We start from the raw sequence: 24606 nt of genomic DNA, 5'->3' as shown, positions 1-24606 counted from the left end.
CCAGACAGCCAATTCTCGACCCACTTCACTGTCCACTCATCTATCCCATACTTCCTCAGCTTTGTTATAAGGATGTCATGGGGGACAGTATCAAAAGCCTTACTGAAATCAAGGTAGACTACATCTACCGCCCTCCCCCTGTCCACCCAGCTAGTGACATCTTCATAAAAGGCTACCAGGTTGGTTGAGCACGACCTCCCCTTGGTGAACCCATGCTGGGTACTCCTGATAACCTCCTTATCACTCAGTTGTGGAGTCTGGAGATGGCATCCAGCACAAGCTGTTCCATCACCTTCCCTGGGACAGAGGTGATGCTGACTGTCCTATAGTTACCCAGGTCTTCCTTCTTGCCCTTTTTGAAGACTGGAGTGACATTGGCCGTCCTCCAGTCTTCAGGCACCTCCCCAGTTCTCCAAGACCTCTGAAAGATTACAGAGAGCAGCTCAGCAACAACCTCTACCAGCTCTCTCAGCAACCGCGGATGCACCCCATCAGGTCCCATGGATTTATGGACCTTAATGTTTCTTCGGCACTCACGGACCATCTCTTCCTTGACTAAAGGGAAATCTCCCATTCCCTGGACTCTCTCATCAACCTCCAGGGACCGGGATTCCTGAGAGAGAGCCCTTTCACTAAAGACAGAAGCAAAGAAGGCGCTCAGTATTTCCGCCTTCTCAGCATCCCCTGTTACCAGAGCGCCCCCCTCACTTAGTATGGGGCCCACATTCTCCCTAGTCTTCCTTTTGCTGTTAATGTATTTTAAAAAGCCTTTTTTATTATTCTTTGTCTCCTTAGCTAGATTCAACTCCAGGTGGGCTTTGGCCTTCCTGGTCGAGATCCTTCCTAGTTGAGATATATGCATATATCTCAAATTTCCTTTGTCCAGCAGCATCTTTTGTTTTTACTGTAGTACCACCTAGACCACCTACCCAGTACTTCATCTGAATAGTCCAGTGATTAGCTCTGACTAGCCAATCTACAAAATCCAGCTCTGATGGCTAATGAAATTCGACATTTTGAAAGAGGAATGTCCTAAAGTCCTAAGTGAGGAATGTCCTAAAGGTCCCAACTTATCCACCAACCACGCTGATTAGTAATAGGTACAAAAAAACACAAATTCCCTTTTGCTCCTCATACAGGTTTCCAGAGTTTGCTTTCTCTTTTTGCACAAGTTTTAATAATACTGGGATACATCATGATGTCTATTATACTGGTTTTGGAGTACAGTTTATGAAAAATTCAAATGGTATGCACCATCAATACCAGAAATTGGTATATTCTTTGTTTTCATAGCAGGCAATAAAAACTTTAACACCAGTGAATCTAGCACAAGAATTTCCAGTGACATTGACGGGTGATGGATCAGGACCCAAATGAGGTAGAAAATTATTTTCACTGCTTGCTGTTTTTCAGAAACTGACCTGAAGAACACAGACTTAAAAAGAATATAATGAAAATAAACAGTATAATTGCTTTGATGTTGTAGAAATATTTGTCTAGCATCAGATTAATTGGTATGAAAGATACATTTTGGACTGACAGAATATCTTATCTTTCCTTTTCCTTGATTTCAGTTCACATTACCTAACAATGAATTGCAACTTTATAAAATGCTACTCCATGAGAAAAGGAATAAGCAAAATAATACAAGCACTCCTTTGGTGAAAGCACTGAATTCTTGTATTTGTATTCAAAAGTACATAGAATAGCACAATTTCCTTTTCTCCATGCTTTCAAGTAATACCAAGCTATGCAGTGTTTTTTTCAGTGATCCAGAACAACTGAAATCTGAGACCTAGCAACTTAAGTAAGCTTTTTAGTCCTGAAACTGAAAATGAATCAGCCTTGTTATATCATTCTTTCTGGTCACCTTACCTATTTGTGCCTACTCTTGCACCAGCCTTTCTGTCCACTAAGTAACATTTGTCAATTTGCTGGTTTTGTTTTTATTTCTTCCTGGTAAATATGATCCAACTATGCACATGTTCAACATGAGTCAGCAGTTTGCCCTGGCAGTCAGGGGGCAAACTGCAATTTATGATGCAGTAAATATAGTATAGCCATGGTTCAAAAGAGTTGATTCTCCTGCTGTTTTTAGCAATGAAAATGTGTGCAGTTCTGCACTCCACAATATAAAAATTATGTGTCCTGAGGAGGGCATCAAATCTGCTAGTAGAGCTGGAAGGCATGTCCTGTGAGGAGAGGCTGACAGCACTTGACTTGCCCAATCTGGAGGAAGCTGAGAAGTGACTTCACTGCTCCCTGCAGCTCCCAGCCAAAGTACTGAGCTCTGCTTCTTAGAACTAATGGTGGGATGGGAACAGCACCAAGATGTTCCTGTGGAGGGTCAGACTGGGAATTAGAAAGCATTTATTTATCATGCTGATGGTCAAACAGTGGAACAGGCGTCCTAGTGAGGTGGTTGGTGCCCAGCTCTCACCAATGCTCAAGAAACACATGTGTGATACCCTCAAGAATATATTTTAACTTGTGGTTAGCCCTGCAGTGGTCAGGTTGTTGGACTAGATTATCTTTTTATCTCCCATCCAAATGAACTGTTCTATTCCACTCTATCCAACTCTGCCAAAATAAAAATGGAAAAATCTTCCATTTCTTCTGAACTTTTGATTACTGTTGAAACTCTAATTCCTCCTCAGATTTCCAGAACTTAGTTGTATGGCTGTTTTACTAAGGTGAAGTGGGGATTTTTACCTCAGTTTTGAACAAATAGGCAAACTTGTCGGGAAAATGGGCTCAGATAAAAATAATTTCTCCCAGATCCATAAAAAAATTAAATATATTTACTAAAATAGAGTATGCCCTCTCAAGGACAAAGAAGGTATTCTAAATAGCTCACAATAAAATGAATACCAGCAGCGTATGGTAGATTAATTACGGCAATGAATTATTGCTGACCATGCACATTATCTTGTCACACTGAATTGCATAATAATATTATTATAGTATTAGTGGATTTAACTGCAAAGATATTTTTGGAACTCACTTAACTGATAGAAACCTGAAGAAACAGACTGACTCATAGAGATGCTTGATTGTTTAAAATAATGCAGGCTATTTATGAAATCAAGCCCTTCATCATCTTAGGTCAGAACTACAGAACTAATATCTCATAGAAGTCTCTTGAGCATCTACCACATTTTACCTAACAGGGAGCAAGCAGTGTGGTGGATCCAGATGGAAGCAGATGGACAGATGGGATCCATCTATCACAAGGAACTTGTGTACTGATAAAAAAGCAACTTGTTAGTTTGGGAACTGGGTCTTCATTGCTATTTTGTGAGAGCTGACTTTAGGTATCATCACTTGCATTCCTGTTAATCCTTAAGGACCTAATGTCTCTTCACAGAATATTTATGAAATGTGAAAGTGTTCTGAGGAATCAAAAAACTAGGTACTGTCAGATACCTTTCTCTCAGAGAAATCAGCAGGACGCATCAGTAAAGACCTTCAAGATTCAGAGCCCAAATCACCACCCACTATCACATAGGAAATCCAGTTTGAGTTGAACCTATGTACATTCCACAGTCCCTGTTCTCTTACAGACTAAACTTCCCTGAATTTGTTGTGAGTTTTAAAAATGTTGATAAACACATGTACATGGAATTTATGTACAAAGAATTTATGTGCAAACTAATGCCCACAGCCTTCACACTGGCCAGCTCATTCATATCTGAATGTATGCCATCATGTGCATTGGGACTTGTAGACATACAGGACATAATTGTTGTTGCCATGCATTATATTTGTATTACAACCCCTTAAATGAGCAGCATTGTTTTGTTAAGCAGTCAGAATGCAAATACCAGTGAAATAGCTAGAAAAAAATTGAAGTATTCCAAGTACATGAAGTATGCAAACTGTGCAGTAAAGCACACAAATCCTAACTAGCTCATTAGTACCATACTGCAGTGATTACAGAGCAAAATGTTTTCTATGGTGCACCAGCCAGGCCATACTGAGGGAAAGCAGTGCTGCCATCAATTGTGTACTGCTACAGAAGTCACAATTCACTAGCATAAGATGTTCTGGAAAACAGACACTATTCTCTTTTTATACCTTGCCTAGATATCATTCCTGATTAACCATTAGGTAACATACAATAACCACAAGGATGAGAATAATAAACATAAGAAAGATGGTCTTTGGTCAGACCAAAGCCCCACCTAGATCACTTATCCTTTTCTGACACCATCTAAAACTATATTATTAAGAAAAGAGTGTAAGAAAGTGGGCACGTCTAGAGTGATTTGTTCCACTTTGAGTTTCCAGCAGGACATATGTCAAATATAAAAGTAGATGTTCTAGGTGTCTTCCAGCAGTTTGATTTTCATCATCTTCTCTTTTGTAACTTGATAACTGCAAAACATAAAACCAACAGATTTTCAGAGTACCTTTTACATTTCTGACAGTAAAGTAATGCCTATGCATAAAACAGCCATTCATAATCCAGTATATACCACCTACTATTTAAAAGAAAGGTGTCCATCTTCAGCAGTCATCTGAAAAATCTATTGAGAGAAAGATTAAAGTTTCAAAGGAAGTCAATATTATATCAGTGTCAGAAATTATGTCTTTTTTTTTTTTTTTTTTTTTGAGGCACAGGATAGACTAACTGGCCTCAAAGTGTTCTGTCCTAGGCTGAAATTTTATGAATCTATAATTACTCAGCTGCTATAACAGAAAGTTCCATTTTAATTAGTGAAATAGGAAAATGTTTTTCATTCTTCTTGATCATATAATGTGTAACATTTCATACAAAGAACCTGAAAGAGTTACAATCATGTGATGAATCTGGCTCTTCGCTATGCCATGGACACAGTACAAGAGCTGAAGTGCTGTGCATATATGCATCTTCTGACCAAGAGCAGCAGGGAATGCGACAGCAGCAGCACAGGTGTGCTCTGTATCAATAAAAATGCTTCTATATTATTCACCAAAGCCAGGCTGTGGTTATAGTGGATGCTTACATGAAGAATCATTGCATGAAGAGGTATTCTCAGCAACTGATCTCAGAAACCAATTTGATCCTCCACATCTGCAGTATGACCCAATCAACAACCAGAGCAGTGTGCTGGAAGGAGACAGTAACCTACACAGGCAGTGGTGGATGTGAAGTAAAATGCAAAAGGCTCAGTTAAACAGATCAGCTCAGTGTCTGCTCTCACAAATTCATCTGTCTCCAGGGCAAATTTCAGTTTTGAGAAGTGGTCCTTTTTATAAGGCAGAAGCATTAGATATTCTCATATCTCAGTCAAAGGCTTTCCTACTCAGTGCCAACAGTTATTCAGCAGTGCTCATTATGCAGGTGAGATGTATCGCAATGCTGCTACTCTGCAACACTCTGCAGAACTCTATGCGCCATGTGCACAATGTCTGAAATATAAGCAAATTTATGCTGCACTCATCCTTTCTGTGGTTATTAGTGTCATTTAGTATCATCTTCCTCCAGCAAATTGACTCACCAAGCAAAATGCACAAGTGCACTTTAGAGTAGATCATATTATCATGCCTACTTCTGAAGAGCCAAGTGCCATTACTACTTTTCACAAGGAATAACTGCCTAAACTATTTCACATTCTGCAGTGTATCAACAATATACTTCCTCCAGTGAGTTAGCAATTCAGAAGAGCGATTGAACCAGTAATGCACAACTATCATACTGTTCTACAATGGAGAGATAAAACATAATGCATTTCTTTATGCCTTTTATATATTAGGACATTCTTTTCTGGAGCCTTTTCATCTAGATATGCAGTTGTATCACTCCTAAGGTCCTGACTGTACCAAGAAAGTATTATGTTGAAAATACTATATAAAATATATTAGGGGTTTCTCTCTCAATGTTATTGTTGAAAGGACATGTAGTCCTACCTGCAACTGATTTCAGTCAGCTGTAGACCAAAAGGAACGATGATGGTCAGGTGCTGATGGGATTTTATTTCAGAAATATTTTCACATTACTCACTGGCATGCTTTCTTCCTGCTTTATTTTTTAGAGGGAGAATAGAGCATCAAAGAAATACAGCAAAGATGCAGACTTCTGAAAGGTTAAGATTATGACATAAAAAAACAAAGTTGGAACCAGAGAACAGGAAAGCTAAAATAAGAAACAAGAAGTAATTTTGGATAACAGTTACAGTCAGAAAAGTGAGGAGTGAGAGCAACCTAACAAGCCGAAAAACAAAGCCCAAGCCCAGTCAGTGTTCATGTAATACATTTAGAGCTAAAAGGCAGCAAGTACTTGAGTAAGACAAGCTCCAAACACTCAAGATCCAAGGCTAAAGGTTTAATAAATTGGAATGAAACAAACAAGCAGTGTTATAGCCAGGGAGCCTATCTTGCAATGGCACACTGGGATAGCATCTTTTGTTTGATTACTGTAGCTGTCTCTACCTGGAATCACATGTGGGCCATCAGTCCCCTGGGTGACTGACAGTGTTGGCTCAGTGGCTCCTTGCTCTTTGATTACTCAGGAGTGCTTGTCAAGAAGCTGTCAGAAGAATCACCAAATTAAGGATCGAGCTCTGTTCTCAGTGAATTTCAGCAAGATTGGCTTTTGTGCCTCTGAAGATCTACCCCTTATTCTTTACAAAGTGTTGACTTCCCATGTGGTCTATTATAATCACAATTATGTGTGTTTGGTGTCTTGTATGGACTTTTCTCACTCATTACCACAGCACTCAACATCGTGGCAGAAAAAGGGTTGGGATTCCTTCCTGCATTTATAACTAAAGTGCTACCATAGCAGAGGGTTTGTGTTGTCCAAGGTATTCATTATACAACTTTATGCAGATCACTGTGAATATCATCATTTGTCTGGTTCACTGATGCAACACCGAGGTCACCAGTCATTTCTCAGCTAATGTTGAGAACGTGAGTCTAATAAATGTGCTTGGTAATCATATTAAACATATTGCCATTGTTGCGAACATTATTCTTTCAAAAGTATTGGCAAACACAACTAAAACTCAGCCCATGTGCATTCTTTGAGCTCTCTTAAGAATGCACCATCAAGAACATTGGGTAGGTGAGGCTGTTTAACCAGAGAAAATATGGCAAAGGCCAGAAAATCAGTACTGCTAACAACACCATTGAAGTTTGCTTAGACTAAACACATAAGTGGTGAAATCAGAATGGGATCAGTGAAGGACAAATTTTGTCAGAGAATAGATTTTGAAAAGGAACATATCTACTAGTGGTGCCAACACAAGTATAGGTCAGTTTCATTTTACAGCAATCTAGGCAAGTGGTTATGAATGTTCTAGATTATTTGGGTAGATGTTATGCAGCAGTAACTCTATTCTTGCTGATCCAGTGGCCTTTTGTTATCTGCCAGAAAATGCATTAACCACTAAATGCATCATGTCATTGTGAGCTTTGCAATTGCATGCTGTGATTGTCCATAAGACTTATTGGATGCTGCAATCACTGAACTCTTTGAAAACATCTACATCACCTCTTAGGCTGGGTCAATAGTTTGATAATGTTAAGACCTCAGAAAGCAATGATGTACTGCCCAAAACTTGTTGCAGCTTCACTGTCCTGAAATCTATCATATATATGTATATATTTGGTACCAGGCATGAAAAAGCCCAAAAAAGCTTGACCACTAAATATGCTCCTGACAATCGAGGAGGAAAAGGAAATTTAAAGCACACAATTTATTGAATTTTTCCTTCAATTATACCCTTTAAAAACAGAAATAAAGGTCATTAATTCAACATTACTGCAAACTTCACTTAAGATCATTCTGTGGACAAGAAATGCCAACGTGTAAAGGTGGCTGCTTAGTAAAGGGCTGAAATAACATTGTGGCAATGGAGGTTTAAGACAAGAAACAGAGCTGTTATGTCTCCTCAAGTGGTATATTCAGTGCTGTTATGAAATTAGTTTCACTGCTTTCTTTACATAATGCTTCTGTGGTTTCCATTCTGAAAAACAGAAAAACTTAACCCTTCATTAATAGAGCTATTTCACCAAGACATGAAGAATGTGTCCAATTTACTGTGCCAGCAGCATTTGATCCTCAGTTAAGTTTACGAACAGGTAAACTATTCTTGGCCTGTATTATAACCTTTTAAAGATGATATGTTATGACAAGATGATTTTTGATAAATAACACAGTCATTTTTACTAGAAACACGTTCCTTGGCTTGTCAAGTAGACAGGTTCCCTGGATGCAACCCAACATTTTGTAAGCAGCCGCTGTTCAGATATCCATTTTATCATCATTTCCTGCTCCAAGCCATACAACAGTCTTCCCTCAGTCAAAATATGTACACTTTAACATTCTTTTGTGTTCTATCACAATAAAGCAGCAAAATGTTTAGGCTACAGGAAAATGCTTCCAGCTGGTTTCTGAAGGTGACCTTGAGGATGTCTGGCACACAGCAGAGTCAGTGGAAGACAGGTGAACACCTTGTCCCCTTACCACTTGAATATGTCATTACAAATAACACCAAGGAACTAAGAAACTACAGGGTTTTGTGTGCAAATATGCATTCAGAATTGAAGTTTCATATGCATGCAGACACAATCAAGAAACTAAAGACAGATCAGCAACTTTCCTCCTCCAAAACCGTATTCTCCCTTTTGCTTTGAAGCTTATGTTTAAATCTTCTGTTTTTGTAACTCTTCAGGGTAGGAAGCATGAATTAAAAATCAGTCCGTGACCCATTATTATTTTATAATCCTCTCTTTGGCAAGTTGAAAGCAATAGCTTGCCAGACTTGTATTAAATTTTCATGGAATGATGTGAGGGAGTGAAATACAATGGCCTAGACAAGGGAAAGTATAGGAAAACGAGGTGGTATTGAGAAAGCCTGCTCAAAGAGATGGAAAAGGGGTATGTTACGGGATATATGTTTTGAACTATTTTTATTTTAGATCAAAATAACATTTCTTACAGTAACAGCTTGTATAACAACATGCAATAAAATAATATATATTTTATGTGTAGGGTAATATTGACGTGAGGAACAACACGGGAATAGAAGGGCCAAAAGCAGCACCATGATTATTCTCAACTTCAGAAAGGATAACTATGTAAAAAGGAAGAGTCTTGTTTAAAAGAAGTTGAAGGAGAATGGTTAAGAGGATTAAATCCTCTTGAACAACATAGAGACCCCTCAAGGACGCCATGCTGGGAGTGCAGCACCAGCACACGCCACTTGGTGGAAATATCTTGGGGACAGGTAAGAGTAAAACAGAATAGCTCACCAGTAAAGCAAGGAAAGTAATTAAAAGTAAGAATTTAGCAGCTGAAGTGATGCAGGTGTGAGAATGCAAAAAAAAGTTATAAATCCTGAGAGAATAAACTTAAATCTATAATTAGACTTGTGTTTGCTTTGTAAATACAGTGGGAAATTTTCAAGGTGTTTATTTTCTCCATAAGTAATGTGACTTGTCTCCGACATCAAAACACAAAACCATGGCTCTATTCACTAGTCCTCCTGCCAGTCATTTCATTCATATCAGGAAGAGAATGTATATAAAGTACTATGGAGCAGTGGAATTTCATACTTGTTTTAGTCAGTGTGGAACAAAAATGGATCTAAATTTTCCTTTACAGTCTTATCTGCACACCAGAAGAGAAATCATATGAATCTTTCCCCATTCAGAGATGGGCATCAGTACATGGTAAATCAAATGGACTGATTTTATAACCATACCCTGGAGTCACACAATGTGTTTATCTGCATCTCATTAGTTTACTCCTTAATGCAGCAGGGCCAAATCCATCACACCCACAAATGCTGATCCACCACATCCACAAAGTTCCCTCTATAACCTGCAACAAGAACCCAAGTAGTAATATCCATAGTTTGCACCAGAATTATACCTCCAGCATTGTCTCTCCTTACTTGTGCTCACAGCCTTGCAAGAAGGAAATGTGTAAATACAACAAATCCTTTTCTAGAAATAAGATGTGATTTTTAAGGCCTAGATAAGTATACATTAACTTTCATTTACTTCTCAAGTCTACTATGAATTCAGTCCACGGGAGTTCAGTACAGTGAATTCCATAAAGGTTCCCTCAAGTGCTCTTGAAAACAAATATGTGAGCAATGGGAAATGTTTTTATCAATGGCTCTTTCAATTCAGAAACAGAATCACTAGCATGAGAACAAACCGATCATCTAACCTATCCCTGACCTGAAAAGGATTGAAAGGATTAAGAAGACAGTTCTTTTCATGTATTGCTGAGCAGTTTCTCCATCCTAAGCTTCTGCATATATATTTTTTGCATTTCTGCATTTGTCCTCTGTTTAGTGAGATAAATATTTTGCAGTCACTTCACTGAACAGTTCAAATAATGAATAAATTGGAGAATAATTAAAATAATAAAAACATTCATCATGAGGGAAGACATCCTAGAACACTGATGAAATAATCTGCAACCATTTGTTTCCTTCAGATTTCCCTTTATTTCATATTTCTCTTCCCTGTCTGTTTCTACAGCTACATGGGTTTTTTCTTGCACTGCCTACTGGATTTTACTCTTGTTATGGCAGCACACACATCTCTATTTTCTGTTGATGGCTTGATACTTCTAATATTATGTATTGAAATGTCATCTTGTGCATTCTGTGCTTCATTGCTGTTATAAAAATTTTAGGTTCCTGTAAGACTAAAAGCAGCAAATAGGTTGTGGGGTGTGGGTGGGGGAGCAGATAAAATTGAGGAGGTTTTATTTCGCTTGCTTAAATACAGTTGTGCCTTTCAGGAGACATTTTTAGGAGCTGCATTTGCTTTGTGTGGTGCTTTTCTGCAGTGACAGCAGGCAGTGGTTTAGTGGCAATTTAAAAATCTAACATTACTGTACATTACAAACAGTACAATAGTTTTGGACAGCAAAACCTCTTAAAAATAAAACAAGATGACATTTCTAGTTTCCTCTCTATGTTGTAGCAACCTGTTCTTCCTGTTATTTGGACAATCATTCCACATCACAAAGCAGAGCCACTAAATCCTCTGTTAAATATATACAATAATAATAATAATAATAATAACTGAAAAAAAAAACACATTCATAAATTCTGTGTTATCAGTAATCAAATAATAAGCTCTTTTTTTTTCTGAAACATATTTATTTTCACTAGAATTACTAATCTATTAAATATTTTTTGTCCAGTTACTCTCTAGTGTATGTACTATATATATTAAACACTCAAAAGAGAAGATTTGTTTTTGTCATTTATTTCTTTTTTACTATCTGCTCAATACAAATGTGTTTTGTTTTTTTTTTTCTCTAAGCTGTAAGATTCTCAAAACATCAGCAATGCAATCATCTGCCTGTTAGTTTGCTTTTTCTTAATTTTATTTTATTATCAGCCATTAAGCAAATAAAATGTAAGTTGTATGATCTAATTTTCTTAATGGAACTTAATGCAATTCTGCACAAACTAAAAATAAGTAAATAACCTCCTATCCCTCTAACAAACATAAACAGACTGTAATAAGGCTACCAGGAAATATATTTCAGAAAACCGCCAGAAGTGCAAAGAGTCCATACAGCAAAGCACATGGGTATGCGATAAGAAGCTGCTGTCCTTCCATGGCCAAGGCAGTGGTAAAAATTTTGGATGCTGACAAGCTGCACCATCCAATAACAAACAGAGCTAACAAAGTTCCTGGGATCCCACTACAAGAAAAAAAAAAGAGAAACAGAGAAGTATATTTATTAGCGCATGTAGCGGTCAAATCATGATCTCATGTCTGGCAACTCATTACTGATTTCAGGTGCAGAAAGAACCAAGGGCTAACCAAGGACTGACCAAGGCAATTCCTTCAGCAGTGTAATTAGCAGTACTGACAGAAAGAGAAGCTGGTCTCCAATATCTTTGTGGTCTCCAACAGATGCAGCAGCTGAAGACTTTTTTTTTTTTTTTTTTTTTTTTTTAAAGTTAGCAAAGATCTTATTCAGCCAAAATCCACCTAGCAGAAGTCACAAGGATCTATAATGAAACTACAGTCCTAATCTTCCATCAGGCAGAATGATGACCTGGAGACAATGTAGTTTTGTAACACTTCAAAGATCTGAAGTGTGTCTCTGACAGAGAAGCAACAATACAGGATGTACACTCAGCTGACCATGCTCATAGGTGTCACCCAAGAGAAAGCCTAAGTGCCTTTTTAAAAGGTTCACATCTAGCATAATGTAACAGACAGGAGAAGAAGTGCTGAGGAAATGCATTTTTGCTCATTCTAAAATTCTTCTCCACATTGTGGCTTTCCGCTCTGCCCCTCAATGGCAACTAAGCTCTTCCAAAGTTAATTTTTGCTGCTTCTCAGGTTCAGTTGGCAGGAGAATGGGTGATTATGGGACTGCGGTCAGAAGTCCACTGAAATATTCCTGCATATTAGAGATCTAGCTATTAAGCCCTTGTAGGAGCAAGACCATGTTAATAAATAATGTTTCACACATGTTTTATTTGCATACTGTATTTGCAGTCTACTTCTGTAAAATGCATGAGCTCACGTGCACAATGCTTCTGAGGTGCATATCGAGTTGGCTGCATTACACACACTTACTGTGTCAGTCTGAAGGACCTTCAAAATGAACGAATCTCTGCTACTTGCTAAATGACTTTGTGGGACTCTGTTCTTCCAATGCACTAGTTAAACAGAATCAGAGTGAGAAACAGACTACGTATACCTACTTAGGCTCATTTGTCAAAAATAATCTTCACTAATGTTGTTATTGCAACTAAAACACAGTGAATAAAGCTGTCCTTTAATTGCCTTAGTTTACTTTTTACACAAAGTCATACTTCATTTCGTTCTTTCTGTCTCCAAGCCAATAAGGTACTTGATGTTCTTAGCTCTTGCAGCTTTGGAAAGGAAGGATAAAACTGATTTTAAGGTGACTCAGCACCTTGCTGTAACTTCAAGGTACTATAAATAAAACAATAAAGACCATGTAGTTTATTATTCTCAGTTGAAGTGTCCTGCTAAGCCTATGCGGAGGCATTCAGGGATTACACCGTGATTACACTGTGAACTAAGCCTCTTCTCCAAGTAGACACACAAAGATGCTCAGTTAACCAGCCAGCCAGAAACTCAGAGCCAGTATGGATTGTTTCTTGATCCATCCATATGGTAGCAGAAGTTAGAAATCTACAGGAACTTGCTGCCTGGTGATAATTTGCAGCTACTGTAATGACTCTTTAGGGGCCAATTACAAGGCAGTACAATTTAGAGCTGTGACTGCTCTGCATTGCACTGAGGGTCCAATGGCCTCTAATGGTTTGTTCCAGAACAGGCAGAGAGCAAGACAGAAAGGTGACATAAAATCTTGTTGGAGCCAAGGGATGAGTCTGTGCACTTGTACATTCAGCCCTTGGTCTTACAGCACACTGAATGCTGATACGAACAGGCTAGCTTTAGCAAATAGCGTGTCTGGTGTGTCGATGAGAGTCAGATCATCCTGCAGGGGAGAAAGGCAAGGAACAGGTGTCACGCTTGCAGTAGCTTAAAGGGTGGATTGAGGGGCACGAAGATAGAGCTGGGGAGCAAACATGAGCAGAGTCTCCCTTCCTCTCTATCACAACTTGCAGACAGAGTCAGCAAATGAGTCCTGTACATCAGATGGATCAAAGAAATCTTTTCTCTCATCTTAAATACATTTCATTCACTATTTAGTCAAGGAAATGCTGTGGTCAGCCTTTTCATGGAAGTGATAGTGAAAAATTATTGTTTTTTCTGGGGAAAAATATTGCTGATATTTCTCCCAGAAAGATCACTTAATCAGCTTGGCCTCAGCCATGACAGCAGCATAGATGGGTACAAGTGAAGCTTAATCTGGTTCCATACAAGTCTGAATAGGAGAACTGGTCCTCTCTATGGTGCCATTCAGCACCCAAAGGTTTCATATTTTGTATCATTCACTATTTCACTGAATTAGGTGATCACGAATATCACAAATTGCTGAATTAGTATTTATTTTCCATTTTATATGTGTACAATCTTATGTGTATTTTCTGTAAAAACACAGATTGAAGTCATTAATTTTTTTACAATTTGAAGTGGCTGAAATAACTTTCAGAAAGATAAGAAAAAAACAGTATGAATGTACTGCTGTTTTTCCTTTGCAATTTAAAATAATTTTTAAAATTAAGAATAATGAGTCATATTGGATTTAAAAGTTCCTGCTTGATTTTAGTAAAAGTTCACAATAGATCTTTGTGCAACAGATAATCTCTTATTTATTCAAGGAGTTTCTTACAGCATATGAGGAACGACTGCAGAATCCTAAAAACAGCCACTTGATGTTATCAGTTTGTTTTAATAATATTTTTCTTTTGTAAAAGTCTCAGTAGCCTAGAGATTTTCAAAGGATGTGCTTTCTCTAAATTCACAGCATTTTACAAGGCTATGGTGCCTGTTTGGTGATTCTCTGTACAGTCAACAGCATCCCATGCAGTTATAACAGCTGGCTTGGAGTCAGCCCCATCTGTCCTCTGATTAGATATTTGCACCTTTTATTTGGGTGGATTATTAAACAGGTTAATCAAGCAAATATGGAAGCATAGGAGAACAGAGAATGAGTGGCTTCTTCAGTGTCACTGATGCTCATCTTTTCAAGGACAGCCGAGTAACACTTGAATGTACAGAATAAGGCTGGTCTAATACATTATGACTCTATAGAAACAAGCAGCAAGGATTATGCTAAAATCCTGACAATGCTGTATCATTTCCTTAAAAAATAATAGCATACATAAAATTGCTGATTTATCAAATGAAAGACACAGGCACTTTTATTGCTCATCAGCTGTCAATTATGGTATCTTGCAGATTGGTGAGTTCAGAAAGTATTAAAAAAGATCAAGTAGAGAAGCCATTATTAACAATGTGTTCACTATGAATAAAAAGTACTGCCCAAACCCTTCAGGACCTGGAATTTTGTTGTGCTTTTTTTTTTTTTTCATGTCAACATAGAGGTAAACACGGTCCATATTTCAAAAGGCTTAAGGAATGAGGAGGAAGGAGAGGCTTGCATGAAAATTTCTTAATTCTTATGTATATTAATGAACACTCCTCCACACACTCACAGAGATACATACAATGCCGCACATCAGTTTTTTTTTCAAAGCAATTATACCACAACTATTCTTTCGAGAATAGGACTTAGCTATATCTTAATGCTCCACTTCATTAAAGGTTGATGATTACTTCATTCTACCACACAGAAGTCAGTCTACAGAAAGAAATACAAGGATGGGAGCCTGATATTATGATCACGCATACACACATACACACAAAAACAAAAAACAAACAAAACAAACAAACAAAAAATAGACCAAGAGAATCAGCTACGTAAAACAAAAATCCATGAGTCTCTTTTAAAATTGTTACCATAGTTTGGATACTGCTGGCTCTTGCAAAACAAAAAGCACATTTTGAACTGCTGCAAAAATCAAAGCCATTCTTAGTCTCAATGGGAAAAAATTGATTTGTATTAAAGAGATTATGTATCACCCTTCTCTCACACAGACATTCCTCTTCCATTTTACCCATTTTCACCTACTCAGAATGGTGTCTTTTTTCATGGTTTAGGAAGGTACAATTCATTTACCATTATGTTGTAACCATTTACAACATATTTTCATAACACTTCTGACTCACTGTCCTTCAGATGATTCCTGATGCCATGCACTGGTACTTACTGTAGAGGGAAGATGGCTGCAGAAGAGGACAGGATCACCATGGGCAGCAGGCAGTAGCCCAAAACACTTGCAACACAGCCATACGAGACTCCTGTGATGCTCATCAGGTTCAGCAGGGCATGCATAGTGATGCACCCAGTGACACTCACACCATACACATAGCCAAAGTGAACTTTTCCTGCCTGGAAAAAAAATACATAAACATTGTGTTGGAAGGGAACAAATGTTTGCAAGGTGGTTGGCAGAAGTGAAGCACTACCTTAATTCCACTTTTTATTTTTTGGACTGTCAATTTCTCCTTCCTTTGTCTTCATTGGTTCAATAGTAAAACACAGCTGCTACTTCTGGGTGATTTTTGCATCAAAACTTTCCAAAGTAAATTTGTGAGAACGTGGTTGTTGCTAATTTAAATTCATCCCACTGATTCTCAGCCTTATTCTCTCTCTCTGGGCTCGGAAGTAACACAGGAGTTGGTCAGGGAAGCTTGGGAAGATCTAACTGGTAACAAACTAAGAACAAAGTATGGACATGGAAAGCAAATTTTTGAGTCAGGAAAATGTTTCCAATCTTTACAAATTTAAAGACAGTGGAAACTGAAAACCTCTATGATTCCAGTACAGAGATCAGTGGAAAAGTATCCCAGATAAAACAGCAACTCCACTTACTTAAAACACTTTTCATTTTATTACAGTTTTCAGTAGATCCGAAAAAAAAAAAAAAAAAAAAAAAAAAAAAGAAAAAAAAAACAACAAAAACCCACGCACAAAACCAACCAACCAACACCCCAAAATCTACTAAACCTTTGCTGAAACTATGCAGTTTTTCAAGATGAATGTGACAATTTCTCTCCTTGACTATCACAAGAAAGACACATCTCTGTGGTAAGATCAATACAGCATGTTCATTTCTAGATAAACTGTAGTAGCAGCTCATGTTCTTTTGTGTTCCATTGAAAGAAAAATCCCCCAGATGGTTGTTCGTTGTTTTTTTGTTTGTTTGCTTGTTTTTCCCTGCTTCTTCCAGGTTTTATTCCTCTGTGTGAATTTAGTGCCTGTGAAAGGTACCAGCCTGACAGCCTGAAGCCTGATGTTCTATAATTTACACACAAAGCTAGTTCAACAGGCACCAGTGGCCATAGCACCACCAATTTCTTCATCTATTGCCATTATTTTGGAGGATTACCTCCAGACATGAGAGCATTGCTCATTCCCGATAGATAGCTAAATCATTTTCTCTCTCTTCAAGGTTCTAACAAATGAACTACTGAATGCCAGGTACACAGTAGTGTGATTTCAACTTCTGTACATGAGAAATAAACAGTGATCTGAGATGAAGACAGACTTGTTTGTTTTGTTTCAGAACTTTGCTTCTTAAAGATAACATTATGAAGGGGTTAGCTTAAACCTTGGACTCAACCCTCAGCTCAGTACAGTGGAATAAACTTGTCAAAGGAAGTGCCACAATGCACCACATTTCTAACACATAAGAATACATATAAACATACTTAACACAAAGATGTGTATGTGTGTATAATTTTATACATCACTCATTACACATTCCATAGGATAAACTGCATGAGAATCAGTTGAGGTTTTCATTTTCTATTCATTTTGTAGCTTATGCTTGGATTCTCTTATGGTGCAAAAGATTGAAATATTACTGAAGCCTTTTCCTGGTCTAAAATGTTTACAGGTATCTCTTCCACAATGGTTAAGGTAGACTATTTACTCTCTTCAAACTCACATTTTAATGAATCCTAGGGAAAACTAACCAAGGACCTTGTTTCTCTGCTCCCTCATTTGTATGGAAGCTGATCATGGGATGCCAGCCGTATTGAACTGGACAGATATACAGAAATGCAGAAGAGAGGGACCAATCTAGTGATGGCACAAGTTGAAAGTCCTGAAGCTGCAGGTTGGTGCCAGCTCACTTTATGAAGAAAGAGCACTTATGTGAAAGGCAGGCTTAGCTAGTATGACCTGCCTCTCCATCAGCACCATCACCCTGCTTTTCAGCTCATCCTGGCTCATTGCTGACCTCTCCTCTGCTTCCAAGTTATACTCACTCAGGTTACCCATAGTCTTGCACTGACCCAAGTGCTTGCTATGTAGAAAGAGACCTTTGCTAGCATTTGCATACTACATGTATAAAACAATCAGGAAAACTGCTTCACCAAATAGAATTAGACAGCTAGAGGTAATGTGGGAGAGCAGTAATAGCTTGGATTATTATCAGTCACAATTTCAGTTTCCAAAGTTTTGTATTAATTTTAACATGTGTGGCTGTTTGGGGCAGCATTTACTATTGATCAATTAAGAAAAATGACATCTCACAGAGATGCAACAATTACTGTAAGCTAATATTTTTTCAGTGTTTTTAATGTTCCACACAGCACTACTTGGCAGCTTAATCTAAGATTACCAAATTACTGAGGTAGAGATGAAGGGAGCACTAGCCAACTGAAATCTCCATTTGGTGCAGTGCTTGATTTGTGGTGCAGGGGAATGAGAGAGAAAAAGCAGCTGAACACATTTGTTCCAATTTTGAGCTGTTGCTAACTTATGTAAATTTACTGACTCACGCACACGGGAATACTCCCAGTTCACAGCAATGTAAGCAAAACCAGAATCAGACTTGATTAGCCTGGCAGGCTTTGATGAATTGAAAGCACTAAATTTGTCCTGCGGAAGGAACAAGGTTAGAATAAAGTCAGACCTTTTGTGCTTGTATGCACCTGCCTGGAGTGGGTGCTGCTACCCTCAGTTGCAGGATATGGAGAAGTCCCATGACAAATGACTATGTAAAATGCAAAGTGTGCAAACTTTTGCACTGCTGTTGTTTTTTTCTCTGCAATGGAGCTGCCTTTCTTTTCACCAGCATGAGGAAGAGCAAATGCTGCTGTGAGTTTAAAAAGCCCTTCCTCATTTTCTCTGCGATCCAAAAGAAATGCTAACATTTAAAGAACATCTGTGCATATTTTTCATAGTTAAAAAGCTGGAAGTAAGTAAAATTTCTAAATTATTTCTTGAACCAAGCTCTTAGCCAAATTACATTCCTGCTACTATTAGAATTACTGAAGTATAAGAGGATGTCATATAGCCCAAAATCAACTCTGGTATTCAAAATAAAAATGAAAAGTTTGAATTTTTAAGATGGCCATGGAAATCACACAGACATTTTCCTGTGAAGCTGTGGCACAAAAACTCTGACATAATAGTCTGTGCCAGGGGAGTTCTTGAAAAAAAACCTAGACCACTGGTTGTTTTTCCAATGCAGCATGTTTAATATCTTAAAATAAATATAGTAATTTAAGTACTTTGTTTCAATAATACTAGCTTAATATTCATTGTAGCATCTCACTGTCCAAGAAGAAAAATCAACAGCATTCTTTTTTTTTTTTTCAGCTCTCCTTCCATTTTTCTGTCTACAGTCAATTCAGCACTTTCTCATTTATTCCCCTCAGCTTTATTTCTCTGTGTGGGAAAGAGCCCATCTTCTGTAGCATCCCACCTTCTTTTCCCCCTTTTCCTTTTTCTCCTTCTGCTTCCACTCTTTTAAAATATTTTTAGTTTTACAGGCACATAAATAATAACACTTGCCTTTTATATTGCAGTTTGTACAGTCAAGGTACTGCACTGACATTACAAATTGAGTAAGAACTTTGAAGTCTTCTGATTCAGCACTATTTATCACAGTGGAAGGGGGGAATTAGAGCCCCTTTTCTCTCCCTTCAGGTGTCAGAGCAGCAAACCCTCCCCAGTACAGTTCCACCTTGTCCCTGTCTGATAAATGGTTGCTGACAATCAGAGCTGTCCTTCAGCAGCACCAGAGAGCCTCTGTTGTCAGTGACAAATAGATGAATTTTGGACTAGTGTATAGTCTTTCTTTCAGGCTTCCTGCTGTAAGAAACTTTATTCATAAAGAGGAAAAATTTTAAGCACAGGCTTACGCATTTTGTTTAGCAGATGATGTAGACAGAGAATGTAGATTAAGAAGATGCTAGCAAAATTTATAGAAAGGTATTGTAAATTTGACAGGAAGGTGGAAAACGTTGCTTTCCTTTTGTTGTTGGAATAATTTTAGTTATGTAAAGATATGTAGCTTGGATAGAGAGCTAGGTGATATGGTTTAGGGGTTTTCTGTAGGTATGGTGGAGGGAGGATGGTTGGACTAGATGAGCTTATAGGTCCTTTCCAACCTTGTGATTCTGTGATGAATATTTTTCTTTTATATCTCTGCATTCCCCAGAATAACAGATGAGAGAGGATAATTTAAAAAAAAAAAAAAAAGAAGCAACAAGAGTGCTTTAAAACCTGGGCTGGTCTGCTATGTGCTCTTTTTCCCTCCTTTAGAAGTTCCCTGTTATGTCCTTACCTAGTTCATGTCATGCCTCAAGTGTTCAGTGCCTCCTCAGTCTGTATACTGTACAGATCTGCCCTTTGTTCATATTAATCCCTAACTCAAATAACTCCCTCCAATAACGGTGAGATCTTTTATTTCCACTGGAATTAACACACCACTTTACTTGTACTACATCTACATTACAATTAAACATTATGTACTTTCAAGTGAGAAGTCTTTTTTACATGTAATCTCTGGAAAAATAGAAGAGAATGACTTTTTTTTTTTTTTTCTTTTTTTTTCAGATCTACATCTTCTGCTACTTCATGTACATTAATCACCTAGGCATTAACTTGTCAGAAAATTGATCCCTTAAGCTCCTAACATAACCTACCAGCAGCAACGTTGCTCCAAGGGCCAAACAGAAAACCACAGGTCCAGTGAGATCTGTCTCATTCATAATGCTGCCATCTGCAGGTTTCATTGGATTCAGAACTGTTAAAGTTTTTTGCCATATGTGCTCAAAATTGATCCCAAGTTCTGCAATGAAAAATTCCAGAACTGCTTACAAGAGAGAAACACTTTTACACCAATCCAGTATATATCACAGATTGCTGAACAAATTAATCACTTTTATGTAGATAATACTGTAGGATGACATATTCAGTATTAAGACCATGCTGTACCTGTTCATCCAGTATAGCTGAGAGTCAGCTCTGATTCCAAACTGGAAACATTTATTTATTAAATCTAATGAGTCAAAAAATGCCTTCAGCATTTTCAACTTAATATTTGTTTTTATATTTAAAACATACATATGCATATTTATATATATATACACACACATACATATATATAAACATACATATATATATAAACCACACTAACTTAGATGTTGAAAAATATGCTAATTAAAATTAACTGCAGAATTCAAGATACTCTGGAACACTGAAGGCAGAGATATATGTTTTAATTCTGGTAAGTCTGACAAGAGATGTGTCTTAAGCCTTAGCTGCCAGAGGCACTTAAAAATGACATTCTTCCCTTCAAGGCAAGTTAATAATACTTCGTAGAGTGCTTTATAAGCTTTTTGCATTTAAAACATAATTACTGGAAACCCTGGAAACAGAACAAATTTCTTTCCCATTAAAGCAAATAGCAATTCTGACACTAACTTCACTGGGGCAAAGATTTCTTTTCTCACTTCTTCAGAAGCACTTCAGCTTGAGAGATCAATCATTTCTGCTGAGATGCTCCAGAAAGGAAAAGCCAGATTCAGAACTGGTTGCCAAAATGACTGAGGTTGACGATATGTTAGTGCTGTTTGAAAAGCCAGGTCCTCACCTTATTTCACCAATCCATCATCTCGAACTAAGGCAAAACGTTACATACATAAGGTTGTTCTGTATTAAAATGTTTGACTTTGGTCAATGTATCTGACACAGTCATGAAAATCTCTGCAGCCTTGTAGATCGCAAGTAGTTGCATTTCAACATCCTTTTCATGGGGTGAGCTACCTGTGGATTTACATGCTTGGAGGACTGAGAGTTGGAGGTCTAGAAGTTATCCGTGTCATTCACAATGATCTTGCTGGTTTGAAGCAGTGCAAGAACAGGCTGCATAATTTCTTTTTCTATAATAGTGAAGTAGTCACAATTTATATTTTTATTAATATTATTATTATTATTTGAAATGTCGGTAGTACTGGTATTTTGCAAACTGAATATTCATCTACAGATCAGCCACTAGCATTAAGATAGTTCAATCATCATGAAAAATGATATTGTTCATATGGTTAAATGATCAACTAATTGAAGCTGCATGCAGCTTTAAAAATTTCCTTTACACTGAAACAATCTAGTTAGCATCTTCAAACTGTAAAATTTATTACTAGATAAGCAAATTAGATTATTATCAAAGTTTATTAATTAAAGATATTCCGGTATGCATGCAGTATAAACACAGAGCAGAAAAAATGTTTGGAAATATGAATGTGAAACTTATTGTTATGCTGTCATCTAGTGGTAGTAAAGCATATACCATATATGACATAAGAATGAATTAAACCCTTGCAGACCTCAAACAAGAAAACGCAGGCTTAAGGACAGGAGTCAAAGCTGCATACACAGGGGCAAGTTCAACAGCCAGGCTGAGTGCCTCTGCTGTAGATGCTCTGGTGGCTGACACTAGTTAGGAAACAGAAGCATACAAACGTGCATCGTCCTTGGTTTTATTTTTACCTTCTAGCAAAGGAGGTTCCTCATCAAAACCACCAGCAGAGCTGATGTTGGAACCATATGGAACTGTTGGATGTAAAATCTGACCTGTGTAACTCTGAGGTGGCAACAGCATTTCAGAGGGGACAAAAGAGCCAGCCAGAGGTCTGTCTCCTATCTGGCTCCTGGGACAAGAAGCAAATTGCAGAGAAACAAATGATGGCAGTGAGAAACTGAACAGTTCCCTAGAGCTGCTCCCCCCATGTGACATGGTTTACAATTTCAGCTATTTTCAACAGTAATGCAGATCCCAATCCCTTATAATGATAGGTTTAATTAAAAGTAATTCAGCCTTGGGGAGGTATAGATCTCAAAGCTCTTTCCTGCTCTATTTTCTACGATTTCTGAATTATTATAACGTATAATTTCATTTCTGTATGACAAGAAGGCATAGAGAGAGCTAGACCTAATTTCTTATCCTTCGATGCCCATCTTTCTGCTCCAATCAAAATGACTTTTTATTCCCTGATATTTTCTAGAAGGGAGGTGCAGACTCTGTGGAGCACTGCCATTGTGGGTAGGGCTGAATGAACAGCTTCGGGGGCAGTGAGTTTTTTGGCAGATCAGGCCAGGTCTCTTCCTTTCATTCTCCCTGTGCAAGTCCTAGGACCAGCCAGATCCACCTGCTGCTGAACAGGGAAGCTGCAACAACATCCAGCCTCCTGTATCATGGTTGTTTACAAATCTCCTTAATGTAGAAATTCTTTTCCCCAGCATCCTTCTTCTACAGGTGCAAGTCACCATTTGATTTAAAAAAATACATTAGAAAAATGTATTACATTTTTTCATGTACATTAGAAAAAGGAAGAAAAGTAATCTTTTCATCTTTCTACAGTTACAACTTCTACTTCACCCTTAAATCTTCAGCTGTACTGTTCACAGAATCCTTTTGTTTCAACTGAATGGTTTTCTTTGTCATTAATTTCACCTGAGTTTTGAAATCTCCCTCTTTTTTTTCTTTTGGTAGCATACTTACTTTCTGTTTCCACTAGAGTCACAAGTGTTGTAATCTTCTTGGTCATCTATGTTGTAATTGGACTGGTAAAAGTCACAGTGAAACTGCTCAAAATTTGCCATCCTGATGAGGAAAAAAAATAATTGTGTGTATTGATAAAATCATCTTTTGTACAAGCAAATATCTATGCTGTCCTAAGCCATGCATTCAAAATCATCTTTGGAACTGATGCAAAGAAGGAACTGACAAAAAAACCAAACAAAAAAAACAACCAACCAAACAAAAAAACTTCAGTTTCCATATTACTGTATATCAATTTATACATGGCATTAGTATGGAGGAAGAAACATTCTCCAATTACTGATATATCGTTTCCTGTCAGGAGAAGGGGCAGAAGGCACAAACTGGAACATAGGAAGTTCCATCTGCATATGAGAGAGAACAATTTTACTGTGAGAATGCAAGTGAACAGGCTGCCCAAAAAGTCTCTTTCTGTGGACATATACAAAACCCACCTGGATGTTTTTCTGTGCAACCTGCTGTAGCGAACCTGCTTTAGCACTAGGTAGGACTAGATGATCTCCAGAGGCTCCTTCCAATCCCTACAACTGTGTGTGAAAGAAGATAAATAAACTATTATTCTAAAGAGTACATTTCCTTATTTTAAAAGAAATATACAGACAAATGAGCACACAAGAGGTTAAGAATGGACTCTTCACATCAGCACATCACATCTGGTGATCTTTGTTTTTACTTTATATTTTACTTCTAGATTTTTAACTTAATGTTCATCTTTATTCCCTCTCATTGGATATTTATATTCATAATTAAGATACCCCTGAGCTCTCCTCCAGCCGGAAGCTCTGGGCAGGACCGTTGCCTAGATGTATACATGTATAACACACAGATGTATGAACTATGTACATGTTTTGCCAATTGATTAGCATTCAAGTGGTTTAATCTGCTCAGCAACCTGACTTAACTGCTGAAAACATCGTGCAGGATTTCCAGATTTAGGAAAGAAAATAACATGTTGTAAATATGTTTAATATAGGTTTTACATGGATTACATTTAAAAAGATTACAGACTCCAACTCAATAGTTCAGTTGCTGTGAGTCTTTAATGTTCTATGCTATTACTACAAGGAATTAAATTATTAATTGAACAGGTACATACTTCATCTGTGTAGTAGAATTCAGAAAAGATACACTTATTTATTTATTTATTTTTAATATTAAAACTAGGAGCTAAGGTTACTTACTTTTTAATTGATGAAAACTCCAGTCTGTTGAATTTACATGTTGGAAAACACCTAAAATAACCTCTTGCGTTAACAGGGATGAG

General features: G+C 37.6%; 1 protein-coding gene across 3 annotated transcripts; it reads right to left on the bottom strand.

Moving 5' to 3' along the window:
* Positions 1–1165: 1165 nt before the first annotated feature.
* On the bottom strand, positions 1166–24606 carry YIPF7 (Yip1 domain family member 7). Of its 3 annotated transcripts, none has more exons than XM_085545479.1 (7): positions 24524–24606; positions 23777–23869; positions 23283–23384; positions 22271–22431; positions 20425–20570; positions 15690–15871; positions 3976–4377 (listed from the first exon to the last, which is right to left on the bottom strand). In XM_085545479.1, exons 3-7 carry the CDS (start codon positions 23381–23383, stop codon positions 4323–4325), a joined length of 645 nt encoding a protein of 214 aa, XP_085401605.1. In that variant the 5' UTR covers position 23384; positions 23777–23869; positions 24524–24606; the 3' UTR covers positions 3976–4322. The 3 variants fall into 3 exon arrangements, with proteins under 3 accessions (XP_085401606.1, XP_085401605.1, XP_015717951.2); XM_015862465.3 differs by lacking the exon at positions 3976–4377 and adding an exon at positions 11205–11665; XM_085545480.1 differs by lacking the exon at positions 22271–22431 and having other exon boundaries at positions 1166–4377.

Source organism: Coturnix japonica, chromosome 4 (genome assembly GCF_054131305.1).
Source record: "Coturnix japonica strain WE chromosome 4, WE-NBRP24, whole genome shotgun sequence".
Taxonomy (NCBI): domain Eukaryota; kingdom Metazoa; phylum Chordata; class Aves; order Galliformes; family Phasianidae; genus Coturnix; species Coturnix japonica.
Note: the sequence above shows the minus strand (reverse complement) of the source record. Positions and strands in the feature narration are given on the sequence as shown.